The 18,821-nt window shown below is 43.3% G+C and overlaps 1 protein-coding gene across 2 annotated transcripts in view; it reads right to left on the bottom strand.

The window, feature by feature from the left end:
- The window catches only part of MTHFD1 (methylenetetrahydrofolate dehydrogenase, cyclohydrolase and formyltetrahydrofolate synthetase 1), a 60,735-nt gene that overhangs the window by 19,073 nt on the left and 22,841 nt on the right, over positions 1–18,821 (bottom strand). For both annotated transcript variants that reach the window (XM_061429104.1, XM_061429105.1), the window contains exons 3-16: positions 17,552–17,611; positions 17,069–17,122; positions 16,061–16,197; positions 15,840–15,940; positions 13,787–13,923; positions 12,794–12,905; positions 7,890–8,017; positions 7,182–7,279; positions 6,839–7,012; positions 6,064–6,200; positions 4,272–4,318; positions 3,546–3,653; positions 3,339–3,413; positions 406–508 (exon numbers count right to left, since the gene is read on the bottom strand). In XM_061429104.1, coding sequence (XP_061285088.1) covers positions 406–508; positions 3,339–3,413; positions 3,546–3,653; positions 4,272–4,318; positions 6,064–6,200; positions 6,839–7,012; positions 7,182–7,279; positions 7,890–8,017; positions 12,794–12,905; positions 13,787–13,923; positions 15,840–15,940; positions 16,061–16,197; positions 17,069–17,122; positions 17,552–17,611 — 1,471 coding nt within the window. The remainder of the gene's footprint in view (positions 1–405; positions 509–3,338; positions 3,414–3,545; positions 3,654–4,271; positions 4,319–6,063; positions 6,201–6,838; positions 7,013–7,181; positions 7,280–7,889; positions 8,018–12,793; positions 12,906–13,786; positions 13,924–15,839; positions 15,941–16,060; positions 16,198–17,068; positions 17,123–17,551; positions 17,612–18,821) is intronic.

Genomic DNA, 18,821 nt, shown 5'->3' with positions numbered 1-18,821 from the left:
TATGCCAGACAAGAATTCTAAGAATAAAGGGCAACATGATTCAAGAAGTGATTAAACATTACTTCTGTACTTCATGACACCGAAACTTGCCGTATAAAATGGAACTTGCAAAAATGTTACTTCTGGTTTGTGCATGAACTTCCTTAAAACCATCCTCACACCAATGAACACTGCAAAGCCAGCAAAATGTCCAACTGACCAAACAAAAGCAGGTTTGATTACAGCTAATAAGGAGAGAGACTGGTAGAGGTGGCCAGGAAAAGGAGTAAGTTGCCATCTTGGTCAGCCCTTAACCATGAACACAAGAATACCCAAGCTCTGGACCTCCTGTTTTACCACCTTTTAGGGAGGGCATGGGGTGTGCGGCATAACTGAACCCATGGGGCGTACGCCCTGCTCTGGTACCTCTTTGCCAAGTGATAGTTTCTGGATCAATGTCCAATCTTGCAAATCTGTTTATCTCTTCATCTGTCAGTGTGGCAGGGTCAGTCTTTTCAATGCCTAGTCTCTGAAGAGATAAAAAAATTAAAACAAAAATAAGACAAAACAAACAAAGCAAATAAATTTTAAAAAAGATTTTTATCCTTAGCTCCAGATAGGGTCCCCTCTAGGAAATATGAAAGTGAAAATGAAAGTGAAAGTGAAGTTGTGTCCGACTCTTTGCGACCCCATGGGCAGCAGCCTGCACCAGGCTCCTCCGTCCATGGGATTTTCTAGGCAAGAGTACTGGAGTGGGTTGCCATTTCCTTCTCCAGGGAATCTTCCCAACCCAGGGATTGAACCCAGGTCTCCTGCATTGTAGACAGATGCTTTACCATCTGAACCACCAGGGAAATCTTAAATATAAACCATATATTTTAGGTTATAAGTCTAGGAAATATAAACCATGTTAAATTCAGAAGGGCAAATTATGATCCCTTTAGCTAAATCTTTATTAATACCACTCACACATGTACCAAGGCATGAGTAACACATTTGTCCCTATTACTGAACACCAGAGGCATTTCCCTAAACCAAAGCCTTATGTAAGCACAGTGACCAAAACATGTCATACTAATTCACCATATGCAAACATATTGAAAGGAAAAGAAGTGCAAAGCTTTTTCAATCAAACAACTGAGAAGTCCAAGTCAAATGCAAAACCAGAAATGGCCAAAACAAGTAGCAATCAATAAAAATCAATGGAAATCACTTTTAATGTTTTTTTAAAAAAATAATATGCTAATCTTTTGAAATATATAAAGGGATAGTCTTTTCAATGCAGAGGAAAAGAAAAAACATCGCTCTAGCACAGTACATGCTTTTGAAGTAGTCCTATTGTTTACTGCCTTCTTACTGTTTCAAAAGGCACAAGAAAGCTTTGTCTGTTCCTCCTCATGGAAGTTGGAAATTTGTCTATTTACAATGTGTACCGTGGTCACATCCTGAAATGGAAAATTCCTTTAAAACATATCCTCCTTTTCTCATAACTCTTAGTAGAGCTGAGTGGCCCCAGCAAGCCCTACTCTTCCCGTAGTTTCCTTCCTATGCCAATAGGACTTTGTTTTCAAACCTCAGGTGTGTTTTCAGAGTTGGTGCTCACGGGCTTGTCAAACAGCCTCACAAGCCTGGAACGTGCTATTGTTCACAGAGGTCAGCAAAACCCTCAGTCGCTAAGTTGTGAATCTGTGGTTGATCATCCACTCTTATTTACTTCTTTGGTTGCACTGGGTCTTGGCTGCGGCATGCGGGACCTTTGATCTTCATTGCGGCATCTTTAGTTGCAGTATGCAAACTCTTGGTTGCAGCACGTGGGACCTAGTTCCCTAGGCAGGCATCGAACCCAGACCCCCTGCCTTGGAAGTATGGAGTCTTAGCCACTGGACCACCAGGGAAGTCCTGACAACCCACTCTTGACTAAGCCAGGGGGTTAGACTGAGAAAACAAAGTTCAAGAGAGAAAGTTTGGGAACCAGGAAACAAGGGACCAATGTTCTTGTTCTAACCTGTCGAGGGGTTCTGTGGCCACGGACAAATCCCCCGTTTTCAAACCCTAGAGCTTTTTAAAGGATCATTTAAACACTGAGTCCAACCCCTCCCCACACATTGACAGAAAGTTCTACCAACAAAGGTTAAGATCAGTTGCCTGCTCTTTCCACCATACTTGCAGAACACAATTCTCTGACATAACAAGGTAGGAGCTGACTTATTTTCTGCATAGTGTTTTTTGGGAGGTGTGAAAACAAGAGAAGCTAAGCAATATTAAACTGTGTGAAAGTCAGTTTTTCTCATGTCTAGAGAAAAATGCATATGCATCAATGTGACAGCACTGTACAGTAAGTAGGGCAAAATGCAAACAATGACTGCATCTGGGTACAGGGGAGCTTGTGTACTACTCTTACAGCATCAAAATATAAGTTGCAAAAAATTAAAAATAAGGTGAGTGTAACTAATATTGGTAACAAGGCAGCACATACCATTTACTGAATGCTTACATGTGCCAGGCAGTCTAATATTTATAGATGTACAATATTTCTTGCATATGTAAAAGTAACACAGGAATATACTTTTGAGTTTTATTTTTAAAATTCCCTTGTGCTACCCCTTTATAGTCACACTGTCCCTGACCCGTAACTGCTGGCACCCACTGACCTATTCTTCATCACTATAGCTCTGTCTTTTGAGATTGTCATATAAATAAATGCAAGCATACGGTATGCAACCGTTTGAGACATTTTCTTCTGCAAAAACATAATGCCCTTGGGATTCATTCAAGTTGTTGTATCAGTTCATTCATTCATTCATGGTACGGATGTACCAGTTTGTTTATCCATTCATTCACTGAAGGCCATTTGGATTGTTTCTAGATTTTGCAGATTATTAATAGAGCTGCCCCAAAAATTCATGTTTTTATATGATACACATAAAAGTTTGCATTTCTCTTGGGGAAATACCTAGAGGTAGAATTTCTGGGTCATACAGTACAGTGTATGTTTAATAACTATATATTTGCATTAGAGATTCAAATAAAATACAGAAGTAATAACCTTGCTAAGCTCCCAATGCTGGGATGAGCAAGTACTGAAACTCCAGAAACTGCCATGCTGGCATCCTGACTCCTACACCCATGCTGTAAAGGAAGTGTCATTCTTTTTCTTAGCTGAGGGCAGGTTGTCATATTTCTGCTTTTTTCACTAAAAACTCACAGACAAATGAGAAACAACCTCTGCCACCAATCTCCGCTGTGTATATCATGACCTTATGATTACTAAATGAACCTGTCCAAAATAGGCTACTCTAAGGAGATTATCAATCACCTAATTTCACATAATAACAAAAAAGAACAAGGAAAAGGCTTACCCGCAACCTCCGGATTTGGATATCAGAGAACTTTCTCACTCCATTTACTGATGGCACCAAACGATTAAAAAGAGCCTTAAAGAAAAGGAGCGCAAGAGTTTTTAAGTGAAAAGAACCTCACTGCCTGGCTACCTGCATTATCAGCACCCATTGGACCAACATTAATTCAAACCTTCTGAAAGTGCCTGTGGGGTCTGAGCAGCCTACCTTGTCTGTCTGGGTCTCTTCATGGAACATACGGGCATCGATGGCTGCGGCCACAAGGTTATTAGCTGCAGTGATGGCATGGATGTCACCAGTGAGGTGGAGATTAAACTACAATAGGGTGGAAGCCACATCAGTCTTAAAACTTCTTTGTATCTTTCCAACAGTCAACCTATCATGACCAAACCTATCCCTATGGTAAAGCCAATGGAAAACTGACGGGAGCACAGCTAGTGGACAAACACCCAACAGCCCCTGAGAACAAATGCCCATCTGTCCTCAGGAGGAACTGGGACCTTCCCTAAGAGACCTGGCTAGTAACCACAAATGCCACACCACTGGGATCAATAGTGACACTGGATTAGAAAGGACACACTCATGAGCTTTCAGCAGTGAGCAAGGAGTACACTGGAGCTCCATTCCTGTATGCTGCTCCCACTTCTGTGGTTAGTACTTGGAATTCACTGCATGTTGGTTTTCCCCTCTCTTGTGCCACATCTGATCGCTTGCTTAATGTGATTTCCACTGAAAGCCAGGCTTTGAAGTCCTTGTCATATCAAAAAAGTAAGATGTTTAGAAGTTTACAAATTAAGATGTTTTTCTTCTAAGTATTGCTTCTGCTGAGCAAACGAGTCGTTTGTCTACTAAGATCTCTGTGACAGACTTCATTTCCAGGAAGGAAAATCTATAATAAAAGATCTGATTCAGCCAAATCCTGGACTGCGTTACCTCTTCCATAGGAATGACCTGAGAGTAGCCACCGCCTGCAGCGCCACCTAGAGGACAGGTCAAGGGTGAGGACTCAGGTTAAGCACACTTCTTCATAACTTGAAAATCAAATGAAAGCAAATTGGTTTTTGTAACTGCCTCACGTATTATTTACTTTTTACAAATATTTGGACAGACTTGAATAAGTGATTCTTAATTTTCTTTACCAAGTATTATTTGTTTACTTTTTACAAACATTTGGACAGATCTGAACAAGTGCTTCTTAATTTTCTTTACCAGACTAAACCACTCGCTCTTGTTCATGCTGAATAGTCTCTCAACTGAAATGTGACTCTAACTGACAAAACCATGAACACATACATACCTACTCATTATCTTTAAAAACAGGTTCCCCGTGATTCCTAACATTTGTTAAAAAACCCAGCCGACGGTTACATAAAGACAAACCTGTTCAATTTCCTACCCTCATAACTGCTATTCTGGCATTTTAAAAAAAGGAATATTTAAAATACACACACCAACATAAACACAGAGACTGCAATTCTTCCTAAATAGGACACATATGGTGGAAAACAGCTTAAGTGCTAGATTTTTGCTGGCCCATACTGGGTTCAATAAACAGGAAAAGGCTCATTCTGAGCTAAAAGGGAGTTGTTAAGACAAGCTCAAAAGCAGAACTAAGTCAACGGGCTTATAGCTAAACAACAGGCTGAAGAAGGGCAAAGGTGTACCCATATCAACATTTGTGGTAATGAGAGTAAGGAGAATATATGATACCCTATCACCAAGCGAATGATGAAGCTAACTCTGAGCTAACCCATTATAGTTAGTAAAAATATAATTTTAATTTTAATTACAAAAAGATGTTTGGAGTATTGCTGCTACCAAAAACTGAAAGTGAAATACAGTTACTGATGTTGTGTTTTCATCTCATCAGAAGAAACACTGTGTTGATGGTATTATCTTAGACCTTGAGATAGACGCGGGGGCTCTCCCTGGGACTCGATGATAGTGCCTTGACCAAGCTCCTCTGAATTCCAGCTGTTACTGTTGTAAGTGGTGATAAAACTATCTTAGAAGAAATAGGCATAAACCGCTTAGCAAAAAACCTGGCGTGAAGCCTAATACTCAACAAGTGTAGGCTTTTCTTATTCCCTCAGTGTGAAACATCTGTGGGGTTTGTCTTTGTCTCTAGAAAAGTCAGCATGGTGATCAGCAGTTGGGACCGTGTGCTCAGTTGCGTCCGACTCTTTGCTGCCCCATGGACATTAGCCAGCCAGACTTCTCTGCCCATGGAATTATCCAGGCAAGAATACTGGAGTGGGTTGTCATTTCCTCCTCCAGGGGATCTTACTGATCCAGGGATTGAACCTGCATCTCCTGCATCTCCTAAATTGGCAGGTGGATTCTTTACCATTAGTGCCACCTGGGAAGCCCCTGGGAAGCCGTTATGATTACCTTTACTTTTTACTATGACAATCGACTATCAGTCATATAAAAGCACTCCTGGCTATGTATCACCCAATCCAGGAATCCCTGTGCGGTGTCAGACAGTGACAGTAGGAACTGGGGTGAGATGATGAAAGCTTTCAGCAGAAGTACCATGACGGGGTGTAATGAAGCCCCATCTAGTGTCTAAACGAGTTGAAGACCACTGCCCCATAGATGTTCATGGGCCAAGTGGGCCAGAGGACTAAAGGAGAGGCAGGTGCCCTCTGGCCGCCCAAGTCTGGTCCCACTTATACATTTTATTCCTCCTCCAATTGAAAATAAATAATTTTTTAAAAAATACCTTTTATCCCAAAGGTGGGCCCCTGAGAAGGCTGTCGCACACATGCAAAGACATTCTGATGGAGATGGGTGCCAAGGGCCTGCACCAACCCAATCGTGGTTGTGCTTTTCCCCTCTCCCAGGGGTGTTGGAGTGATTCTTCAAGATGAAAGCAGAAAAGGAAAATTAAGTTTAGATAAATTAAATTCATGTGTATCAGTAAGTCAGATCTAACAGAGCCTAGAGAATGACTCTTAGTCTGAATAATCAGAAAGATGAAAGATATGAAAGGGATCTTTTCCAAAAATCTTAGTTGTAACTTCCTCCCAGTTTAAAAAAAAAAAAAAACCTCCTGCATTTTAGCTCTTCTGACTGTGAGGGGCAAATATACTTTACCTTGTAAGAGACACTGCTATAATCTTACATAATTTCTCAATTTTAGTCTCAAAAACTAGCTTTTAACTCAGTAAAACAAAAATATAGATGAATGCTCAACAGATCTACGGAATTAATGATTTGGGGCTAAAAAGAAAGGCACTTTCATCTGAAGATCAGGTTTTAAGACTCAAACTCTTCCACCTACTAGATGAATGACTTTCACAAATTTTCTCATCTCTGCAGGGTTATAATCTACTCTTACCTCACAAGGTTGCTGTAAGGATCAAATCAGTAAAGACATATGAAAATGCCCAAACCAAATTAAAAGAACCTCCACAAATACATGCTAAATGCGAATGCAACCTCTGGTAATAATAATCAGTATTAAGAATCAATTGGCAAATGGACAGAAGTCATACCCAGTTACCACCACGTATTTCCCATCAGGCTGGTGCTTCAGCCGTTCCAGCGCCGACAGCAGAACTTTAGCCTTGGTTTCACCATACAATTCTACCTCTTCAGTGCGCAGACCAACTTCTCGAGCCAGGTTACCAATGGGCTTTGGCTTGTAAGACCGTGATATATCAATGTCACTTAGAAGAAATACAGAAAATACGAATCAACCTTTATGAATCCCATCATAGTAATGACTCACTCCAATCCCCTTCAGAAGGGGCATACACATTAACCATCAGTTAAAAACCTAACAATCCACGGAGTTTTAACACAGTAATTTTTTTTTTAAACAGTAAAATATTTTACCTTGGCACGGGTGTCTTCAGGTTAAGTTTGTTATACTGAATGATCCACTTTCCTGGCTTGAAGTTCTCCAAGAAACGCTTTGCACTCTCTACCGTGCTCTAAACAAAATGACATGAATGGAACTGAGAAGAGGTGATGATTTTCTAACCTCCACCTCAATTCTTTATCCTGGTCACTCAAGTTCAATTACAAAATGAACAGCTTCATGATCCGATTATTAACACGCTTCAACTGTAGGCCAGAGTCTACGAGCAGCCAGGACGCCCTGGGCTGTGTGCCTCGCCCCCATCAGCTGGTGTATGTTACGAAGGGCAGTAAGCCAAAACAGACCGAGCAAAGCCTTAACATACAGGGTGTTTACACAGTTTTTATACATACAGGGTGTTTATACAGTTTTTATACATACAGGGTGTTTATACAGTTTTTTTCCCCCTGAAGTTTTTATACAAACAGGGTGTTTATACAGTTTTTTTCCCCCTGAAGTTATCACATTCCAGAGGAAATTAGAATCGTGCTACCCCTGATTCCCTTTATTAATATGCCTGATTCTACTTCTTTGGTCTTTCATTTCCTTTTTTTCTTCCAAATATTCACATCCTTACTCAGATTTTGAGTAGGTTCTATGACATTTCTACTTGAAGAGAAATGCACTCCCTAGAATTCTATCAGTTTTGTAGAACTATTATAGAAACTTGCACCCACACGCACCTGCATTAGCATCGCCACTGTCATGGGCCCGACGCCACCAGGAACGGGGGTGATGAAGCTTGCCCTCTCCTTGGCTTCCGTGTACGCTACATCACCCACAATTTTCTTCCCATTTGGTTTTGTATCATCTGGTCAAAGAGGTTTAAAAAGAAAAAAAATCAAAGCCCAGCCTCAGAATCGCAATCCTGGTGTTTATGTCTAAGTTATGTGATCAATTATTACAATAGCTTGTTCCAAAAACTTAGTCGAGTTTAGGGGGTGCTGGCCCATCTGGTTCAAGTGCCTGCTTTACTTTTAAAAAGCTGTGGGGTAACAGGTATTTGCTATTTCCTAGGGAGAGACTTACTCTACCTGCAAAATTCCCCAAGATGCTTAACTGGTTTTTCAGAACCAGGAGAATCCTTTTGTCATCTGTCAGGTGGCAAATAAAATACCAACTGTTTTGTATTCTTACAGCCAACCACCCTGTATATAATAAGCACCTTTTAAAATGTTAATTTGCCAAGGCCTTCAAAGGAATTTTTTGGGTGCACAAAGCTCCAACTATACCACAGCTGCTAGATACGGTTTCTACAGCAACTGTCAGCATTTGGTAAGCTCCAGGCATGGAGCTGGAGGAACAATTCAACATCCAATTCCAAAGACGAGCAGCTACTTAAATGTATGCAGAAGGCAAAGAATATAATTACACTCCCCTTAAAAGGATACAAGAACAACTACGAATCTCAGCAGCAAAGAATAGCTATTCAAGAGAACAAAAATCCCACGATGCATCACTGCTCACACACGAACCACATCCTACACTTGGCTTCAGAGCACTTCTGGGAGGGGCTGGGGACAGGGCTGGACCTTGAGGCTCTCAGGCTTCCAGGCAGGACCTGGTAGGATCTTAGCCATTTCATCTTTTTGAACAGAACACCAGAAATAAGAAAGAAAGCCTTGCTGCTGCTGCTGCTAAGTCACTTCAGTTGTGTCCAACTCTGTGCGACACCATAGATGGCAGCCCACCAGGCTCCCCCGTCCCTGGGATTCTCCAGGCAAGAACACTGGAGTGGGTTGCCATTTCCTTTTCCAATACATGAAAGTGAAAAGTGAAAGTGAAGTTGCTCAGTCGTGTCCGACTCTTAGGGACCCCATGGACTGCAGCCTACCAGGCTCTTCCGCCCATGGGATTTTCCAGGCAAGAGTACTGGAGTGGGTTGCCATTGCTTAGGTTCAGCCAAAAACCCAGAATTAAGTGACCTCGGCTCTAGGATCAGCTCTTCTACTAACCTGGAGTCCTCAGCCCCTATGGGCTCCTTACTCATGAAAAGTCCAAAGGGACAAAGAAGGATGAACACCACCTATTTCAGAGGCTTGTGAAGACTCAAGAGAGAAATTGTGTTTCTTGAAACTGAAAAAAAAAACCATTCTCCAAACATAAGGGTTTCTCTTCCCATTCTAGATGTGGTGGTTGGTTTAGTCGCTAAGTCGTGTATGACTCTTGTGACCCCATGGTCTCTAGCCCACCAGGCTCCTCTGTCCATGGGATTCTCCAGGCAAGAATACTGGAGTGGGTTGCCATTTCCTTCCCCACCCATTCTAGATACATATTTTCTATACATACTCTAAGGGGGCAGGGTACAGAAATCCTTACGATGGTTTCAGGTTTCTAGATTATAAGGCAACAAGTTATGGCAACAGGAGAACATTTCCTACCATAACCACAAAGGTCGTTTCAAGATGCCAAGGAAATACAATTCAGCGCTGCCTTCTGTATAGGTTTCAACTTTCTAACACCAAAGTCAGCTAAAAATACCCCTACACCTCCTTCTCTCTATGAATGTTAGTCCCTTTCTCCCTGTGTTTCTCCATACGTACAGGAGATGTATCAATGACTGCACAGCTTAATGCTGAACTGGGTGAGCTCAGCTCTGCCCCTCCTTCAAACACCATCAGGGCTAGCCTCAGTGCCCTGATATACGCATGGGCTTCCCTAGCGGCTTAGATGGTAAAGAATCTGCCTGCATGCAGGACACCAGGGTTCTACCCCTGGGTCGAGAAGATGGACAGGGTTTCATGGAGGGTGTAATGTGGTCAGCGTAGCCATGTCTCGATCTAAGCATATAGCTTCAATAACCAACACACATTTTGGTTACTTATCCCAGCCCCTGAATTTGCTTCATCAGGAATTATTAGCACAAAACTACTTAAGATGAGCTGAGGGAATTCCCTAGAGGTCCAGTGGTTAGTACTCTTGTGCTTCCCCTGTAGGGGCACAGGTTCAGTCCTTGGCTGGGGAACGAAGATCCCACAAGCCTGACAGAATGGCAAAAAAAAAAAAAGACCCAGCTGAACATTAAGTCCTTCGTGTGTAATTTGGGGATCCTAGTAACAGGGTTCAGCATAGAAGCCACTACACTAAATAGATTGAGACTGGATGGGGGGGCAGTGAGGAATCTGTTCCCACTTTTATAACCCTGCCAACTAAAGCACTATTAATCCAGCCCTTCTCAAACAATCTTTAGTAAGCCAAGCAGACAGAACACTTTCACATGTTTCTCTGGCCAGCGCTTTCTGCTCTGCACTTGAATCTTAAAAAAAAATTCCGTAAAAAAACAACAACAAAAAACCATACCTTAATTCATCCTGAATTTGGAAAATGACTTAAGACATTATCCCTGAATGGACTATGCAAATGATTTAAATAATCAAAATATGAACTAAGAAGTGGCCTAGCTGTGGAACATGGTGCTTTAAGAATGAACATTTGCAAAGAGCAGTCTTAGGTCCCCCTGCTCATCCATGGATTGGTAACAGCAATCCTGCCCTCCTTGGGGAACAGTAACATCCAGGCTTGTTGATGCTTATTCACCTAAATGACCAGGACCAGAAAAAAGTACAGCTGACCAGGAGGAAAGATACTGCTTTGACTATTCATATTTCATCTTCTATGTGAGAAATAAATGTGAAAGGGAGGTAAGTTTCAAGTGTAAGTCAGCATTTCATGCCAAACTGTGAGACTTGAGAACCCTACCCAGGCTTTTCTCTCATCTCTCAAATTCAGTCCCAAACAGAAAAAAGCCAACAGCAGAACTATGTTACAGAAGATGCAAGGTTTTAAACACAAGGAGCCTGAATGTCACATTGCAAGTACTGAGAGCGAGGAGTTATAGGAGAGCAATGTCTTTATCACCCGTCAGATAATTACACTACAAGACAATGAGTGATCAATTGTGAGCTACTGTCTTAAAATCATGGTACCGAGAGTGGGAGGGAGGTTAAAAACGGAAGGCTTGACAGTGACTAATGTTCCTGGCAGCTTAGTGTCAATATTTCAAACCTGAGCTGGGAAGGGAGAAAAAAAGAATATTCTTGCTATAACTCTCTTCAACAATCCAACAGATGAGGGCCTGCTGTCAGCAGGCCTAAGCTGGACATGAGACCACAGAGACCTGCCCCGAGGCACCCATGGGCAGACAAGTGGAGAAAAAGAGACATATACGATGAGAGAAACACCAAGTTCTGTGGGACGGGAGGGAGAAGAAAAGCACTTTCAATGGAGAGATCCTCTTCTGATGAAGGGAAATAAGACAAGGTTTGAAAGGAAGAATGGACATTTCAGACAGAGAAGAGGTGGGCTGGAAGTTGCTGAAAATGAAGATGACAGATGAGTTTTATTCGACTCTGTAGCCCAAGGCCTGGAGTGGTGCCCCATGCACAGAAATGATCGCTTGATTAAAAATTGTTCCCTTTTTAAACTCACAAAGTATGTACACAAGTATCACTAAACTGTCCTTTCAGCTTTTATGTTTGAAAACTTCATCAGAGAACAGCCTGTCCCACTAAAGACGCAGAGGAGCTGCAAAGGAAAACAGGCATGTGTGTGTGTGTGTGTTGGGGGGGCACATGGTCCACTTTACAATAGTTAAGACAGGTATTCACAAAATGCATGTGAGAAAAAAGCCCACAGAGGTGGCCGAAACTAGTATAGGGCTGAGGAGTCTAACAGGTGACACGGGAGAGAGAGGCTCACAAGTCCACGTCAAGCCCCCCAAACCTGGCAAGAGCACGCAGATGGACCAGAGTGGGAGGCAGCTGGTGGTAGGGAAGCCAGGGAGACATTTATGGTAGCACATCCACTGGAGAGGGGGACACTCAGTGGTGACACTGAGAATGGATCTATACGTGGAATGATTGGGAGGGAAACTGAAAGGTTTCAGATCTGCGGGAAGGAAGAACGGTGATGATATTACTAACCAAACAGGGCCATGAGGAGTAACTTAGGGATGAGGATTCAAGGACAGTTACAGACATGACTATAATGTTAGCATTATCCTTGGTCTAGAAAAGGTGCAGGTCAAACACCTCTGCAAATCCCTAACTGGAGCTCTCTTGACACTATGTATCCCTCTCCTGGAGTTTCAGAGCAGTTTGTAAAGATCACACTACGCTTTAACTGTCCTTTGCTAAAATCCACTCAAGGTGAGGCTTCTTCCCTGGTGGCTCCAGTCTATAGAGAATCCATCTGCAATGCAGGAGACCCGGGTTTGATCCCTGGGTCAGTAAGATCACCTGGAGAAAGAAATGGCAACCACTCCACTATTCTTGCCTGGGAAATCCTATGGACAAAGGAGCCTGGTGGGCTAGTCCATGCAGTCGCAGGAGTTAGACATGACTTAATAACTAAACACCACCCCATCTCTAGGTCATCTTGGGACTGCACGGCACAGCGGCTAAAATCACAGCTTCTTCCTGCCAAGGGGCAACTATGCCATCTACTAACTTCACGCGCCCAAGGGCAGGCTGATCGCTCTGAACCTTAACACTTCAAGCCTAAAACGGGACAAAGGGTTCTTGCTTAGGCTTCATCTTCCTTTTCCCAGCCTGCCTCCAGAAACCACCTTCTTCCCCGCAACACTTACCTGTGACGTAATTGATTCCACAGTCGATGACTATCGCCCCAGGTTTGATCCACTCCCCTTTCACCATTTCAGGTTGACCAGCTGCAACCACCAGGATGTCACCTTTACTTATCTAGAAAAAGATGGTTCTGACTTCAGAAACTTAACAGTGACACATAAAAAAAAATGTAGAAGCGGAAAGGACACCCCTAAGTTTTACACGACATTCTTCGTCATCTGCTATTTTATGCAGGCCGCATAGTCTCTGACAGCTCTTTGTATACTGTGCTCATTCCTACACATGTCAAAACCTCCCCTTTCACTAGATATTTTACTGAATGGGGAACCTGATGAAAACCTGCAAGGTAGGGAGGCGTATAGGCTTAGAGCCACAGGCCTGAAACAACGTCCCTGAGTTACATGCCTCTTCCCCAGGAGGTGGGAACTACCACCTTCCACAGAACACTGCTTGGGGAGGATTAAAGAGATGCTGGGCCTCTCCTGGTCTCTCCCCACGTTTACGAGCCTGCACTGTCAATGCGATGTGTCTGTATGAGAATTCCTGAGCCCAGGTGTCAAGAACAAGCTGTGACTGAGGTCACAAGACCACCGTCCACATCCTCCTCTAGACACCTCCACCTCTGAGGCCACCCCGTCACGTACCCGGGATCTGGCAGCCTGGGGTCAGTCTCAGTTCCTATACTGCTAACCCCTATCTACCGCGGGATGGACTGGTGGAGAAAAACACAGTCAGAACAAAATCTGTATAAATTTGGGCAAGTTTTAAACTTGAATTTGTTTCTTCATCTTGTAAAATAGACAAGAATCATAGAATTGTTAGAGGGGTTAAATGAAATAATGAGGTAAAGTACACGACAATTTTTGGCACTGAAATGTTAGCTATTCCCATTACGCAAGAACCCCCACCACATGGGAACGTGCATGCAAATGTGAGCATGCGTGTGTGTGCACGCACACACACACACCCCTTCCACTCCACTCTGGATCCCTTACCTCCTCGTTCAGATTGGCAGTCTTGGAGTGGCAGGTGGTCACTGTGGCATGGTTCCACAGAAGCAAGTCATGCATTGGGGCACCAACGATTTTACTGCGCCCGACCACCACAGCGTGCCTTCCAGCAATTTGCACCCCTGAAAGACAAGCCAGAGAGCATCAGAGAACAGGGGAAGCTGCCCTCCTTTGCAAGCCACCTAAATGGGAAAATTCAGAACAAGTGCACAAAAACAGGTTCTTAGCATCAAAAACAAGTCTTCCTAAAACCATCCCTTCTTTGGCAACTCAGGGTTTCAGCTACAAAATTGGGACTTGTCCATGTGGCCTTCTTGCAAGTGGGTTTTTGAGCGGAGCTTAAGCCAAGATCCATTTACTGAGTCATAGCAGAGTGGGAAGAAAACCTACACTCAAAGCAGAAAGAAACCCTGACATACAGCTTAACAGCCATATGGAAGCAGAGAGCAGATTACATTACCTGGGAAAAAGTTATAAGAAATAGGGTGCATGTTAATGGAGTGGAGGAGAGAAGTGAAAGAAATTAAGATTCGTATCAGTAATTCTTTAGTTCCTCATCCAAATTTCTCTTTTGGCTTAGGGCCTGAGCCACAGGGTTATTTGCAGGGAAGTGATAAAGGGGAACCTAACTGTAATATAAAGCTTTCTTTTTGTTTACTGAGTACTCATTCTTCTGGCACTGTCCCAACATCTCTCAGGACCAACATACTCTCTGCAATAGAGTTGATATGGGTGAGGACCCAAGTGTGGACGAATGACTGTATTTCATCCCCTGGCCAACAAGATCCGTCCCATCACTCTTAGGCACAAGGATGGAATAGGCTGGAGCTGCTCCAGGAGACCAAGCAGAGCTGAGAAGGAGCTGCCATGCAAAGGCGAGCAGAGATGAGGTCTCTGCTAAGGCCCTACACCCAGTCCCACTGAAGCCAACTCAAGGCAATTTGTGTTCAATTTATGCTTCTTGTGTAACATTAACTCTATCCAAAAATAGGGAAGTTTCTATATAATGCTAACACCATGAACATCTAGAAGTAAAGCCCTCAAATTGTGAAGTGTTTATAAGGTAACTTTCTATACTTTTTAGGGTTCAGCAAAGGACTTGAAGCTCACTAGGGCAAACTGTTGCTTCAATATCAACAAGAGGGAATATCCCTGGTGATCCGGTGGCTAAGACTCCTCACTCCTATGTATGGGGATCTGGGTTTGATCCCTTGGTCAGGGAACTAGATCCTACATGCTAAAACTAAAGATCCTACAGGTTGCAACTAAGACCCAGTGCAGCTTAAATAGATAAAAATTAATTAAAATCAACAAGAGGAGGTGGAGGCCCTACAGCTGCTGCAGCCTAAGGGACTGGTTTCCATCGAGTTGTAATACACTGTAGGCTAAACAAGTCATAGAGGATAAATTTAGTTGTAGGACTGATCAGCAATAGCTGTCCCAAGGGTTATACCTTGACCTTTCCTTGCCAGCCACAGAAAATTTTCACTTACGTTAGCCAACACTTTCCACTTGAAATTTCTGATCCACTTCCTCTAAAAAGGGCACACTTCCTTGTTAAAAAAAATAACCTTTGCTAAAAAGTATTCATGATGAAATTAAAATACCAACATGTTGACTAGGTACTAGGGGGTTGGTTATTCAAGGGATTCATTTGCTAGAACTACAATAGCTCAGTGGCCCATTTTGGGGTGGGGATTTTTCACCCTACAGACAATATGAATTTGTATTACCAAATTGGTTTTTCCACACACAATAATCTGCTTTGAACTCAAATAACTCTGAGTTCAAATCTTGGCTCTGCTGCCTCTTGGACAAATGACTCGATCACTCTGAGAATGTCTTCTCAGCTATTAAACAGTAAGAGTACCTACTTCATAGGGCTGTTGAGAACGTTGAGAATTTAGGTCAAGAAGCCCCTAGCATACAGGTCCTTGTGCCAATCAAGCCTGCTTCTTTAGGGCCCACAGCGTATCTCCCCTAAACCTCCAAAGGTATAGACCACGTTCCCCAAAAGGTGCTTTGTTTCTGTTTTTACCTGTCTCCTTGATGAGTTCCAAGCATCCTTTGGGTGTACAAGGGATGAAACAGTTACTAAGGTCCCCTCTAGCAAGTTTTCCAGCACTGATGCTATTCAATCTAAAACAAGGAAAGTGATAGGTATTTTTACTCTTTAGAAACAAAATGACATGTTCCTCAAATAGGAATATATTTTAATCGGAATCAAGCAATGTGGTGCAGAAAGCCAAGCCAACTCACCCGTCCACATCTTTTTCGGGGGCGATGGCATTGACCAACGTTTCAGTGTTAATGGGATTCTCTGAATCTAAAGGCAGCTGCACTATGAAGCCGTGCACCGTGAGGTCTTCGTTCAATGATGTGATGCACTTTAACACCTAAAAGTCACACCACATACCAGTTCATGTACCATGGAGCAATCACAAGGGTAGAGAAACACTTCCCAAGCCAAAAGCCAGGCTACCTCACCCCTGCCCCCTCCACACACCGAGAGTTTAACTGTAGCTTTCTCGCCTTGCATTCTAGAGCAACTCTACCTTAACACAGAAGGTCATCTTCAGGTGTCTGGTAAGAAATCCATCAAATAAGAGAACTAAGAGCTTTAATCATCTACTGCTACACAGTAAAATTCATGTTATCATCATCTAAACCAAGGCTTTTGTGATGACAGAAATGTTCTATAATCTGTACCTCACAATAGTGGCTCCCGAAGTACTTGAAATGTGGCTAGTTCGGGAGTTCAAATTTTATTTCATTTTAGTTAAATGAGCACATGGGGTCAGTGGCTGCCCTGCTGGACTGTGCGGATGTAGAACATATCCACGACCTCAGAAAGTCCTTTTTCCCTCCTGTCATGTCACAGCCAATCCCCCACCTACCGGCAACCACAGTTGCGACTTGACTCACCCAAGATTTGTTCTGCCTATTCTTGAACAGCATGTAAATGAAATATACGTTTTCATTTTTAAAGTACACAAAACGACAGGCCAACGATCAGTTTTTAATGAACATCGCAAGTGATTTGGAAGCAAAACATGGGCAATTACACTGCAAGTACCCAACATTCACAGCTGGCACTGCCCCATTTACTGATTTTCAAAGATTTTCTGGAGGCTGAATGTGCAGACAAACAATTATCTGGAGGTCTCTTGTGTGCTGAATGTATCAGCCCCTAAAGTTCTCTGAAACTAAAACCAGTAAGAAAAGCACTTCAGCTGCCCTCTTAATAGCTGACTCCTAACTGCTCACCTCAGATTCCGTGGCCGTCCGGGGTAACTTAATGTGCGTGGCTTTGATCCCGATCTGCAAGAATGAACATTTAAAACGGATACATGGCAAAAGGACTTGAGACATGGGCCTGTTTCCTCTGCAGATGTGACTAAACCAAAGCAAGTGAGGCGGGCGTCATTCCACCCTCACATGTCCCGAAGAATGAGTCTCCTGCTTTGATCCCCCATCCTTCCCTTGTTAACTGCTGCCACCGAACTGAGGCACGTTTATGTTCTCTACGCCTGCTCTTTAGAATCAGATCACTGACTCGAAAACACTGCAGGGCCAACGACAGGCCCAAGCTCTGTCACCCATTTCTAACTTGAAAAACAGATAACCTGAAGTCTGCTGTGGGTGATGAAAGTTTTTGTGGGAGGAGCGCAAGGGGTAACAGACAGGAACCGGAGACGGGGAGGGGTGGGAGCTGAGGTGGGGTGTTGGCACCATTTTTCTGGGCTTTACCTCCTCAGCAGCCTTCAACTTCATATTTATATAAAGATTAGAGTCATCTCTGTTGCCAACCTGGAATAATAAAGACATGCAAATCGGATGATTAGGGAAAGGCAAACTGTATGGCAAAGCTTATGAAATTTCAGTTTTGATAAAAGCAATGTTTAATTATGAGACTCCTGCTCCCGAGAACTTTTACAGGAGAATAAGGAGGATGCCGGGACAGCATGGAGATGCGAATACAGCAGGCAGTACCAAACAGAGCAAAGCACGCCTGACCCTCAAAGAAAAGACACTTCAGCACCCGCTCTGGAAACTAACCGAGGGAGCAATGGCCTGCCTAAACCATGGGGAATCTCTGCTTGCCAGCAAGCGGATGAGCCAGAGCCAACAGGGCAGGGGGGCAGAGGAACTGTCAACATGCAAGAACACACCGTAACTCTGGTAAGACATCTGCCCCCTCTCCCCACATCTGGGGGCAGGGCAAAGCTCTCAGGCTCAGCCACAGAAAAGAGGAATCAGCGAGGCTGCACCGAACTATTCCCAGATCACACACAACACTCGCTTATGCCAGGCAAAGGGCAGTCTGCGGCCCTCAAGACAGAGAGGAAAGAGTATACAGAAGCCAACTTCTCCGACCCACCATGCTAGGTCTCAAGATGGTCCGTTTCTTTAATCATGGATATACATAGGTTTTCACTGTAATCACTTACCTAAAAAATTTCCTTTACAAATATTTCCCCCAGTGCTGACATTTGCTCTTTTCAATGATGAAATGTCCTCTCAGGGTGATTTATCACAATAAGTTTGGTTTCTCCCCAAACTGCAGAGGGAAAAACTGTAGGTCCCTTGACACCAGAGATAAGTGATGTGTGGCTGCTTTACACAGGGCAACTCTGGAGAAAGCAGCTGGCCCTAGGAACAGAGCAGCTCCGGGCTTAGTCACTTGATGCTGTTCCTGGAGGCTCTCCTTAGGTTCACGGAACACAGGTTCACAGAACATGGCCTAACTGTTCACTTCATCACTTCAGTGATGAAGTTTTGCCAGTGCTAAGCTGAATTTCAAGACAGCCAGAGGAGTCCAGTGAAGGGTATTTGGTTTTCTGCACCTAAATGCATTAGCTGCTTACTGGGAGGATTTCCCTATGATTTTAGGGAAATTTAGGGATTTTAAGCTCATCTTTCCTGTCCTTTTCACCTTTGCCCCTATCATCCAACCTTCACTGATTTGGTTACCAGATTTAATACCTTCCGGGATTTTTAGATCAAATAAGAAAGGTAA

This window comes from Bos javanicus, chromosome 10 (assembly GCF_032452875.1).
Source record: "Bos javanicus breed banteng chromosome 10, ARS-OSU_banteng_1.0, whole genome shotgun sequence".
Taxonomy (NCBI): Eukaryota; Metazoa; Chordata; class Mammalia; order Artiodactyla; family Bovidae; genus Bos; species Bos javanicus.
This window is presented reverse-complemented; position numbering and strand designations above follow the sequence as displayed.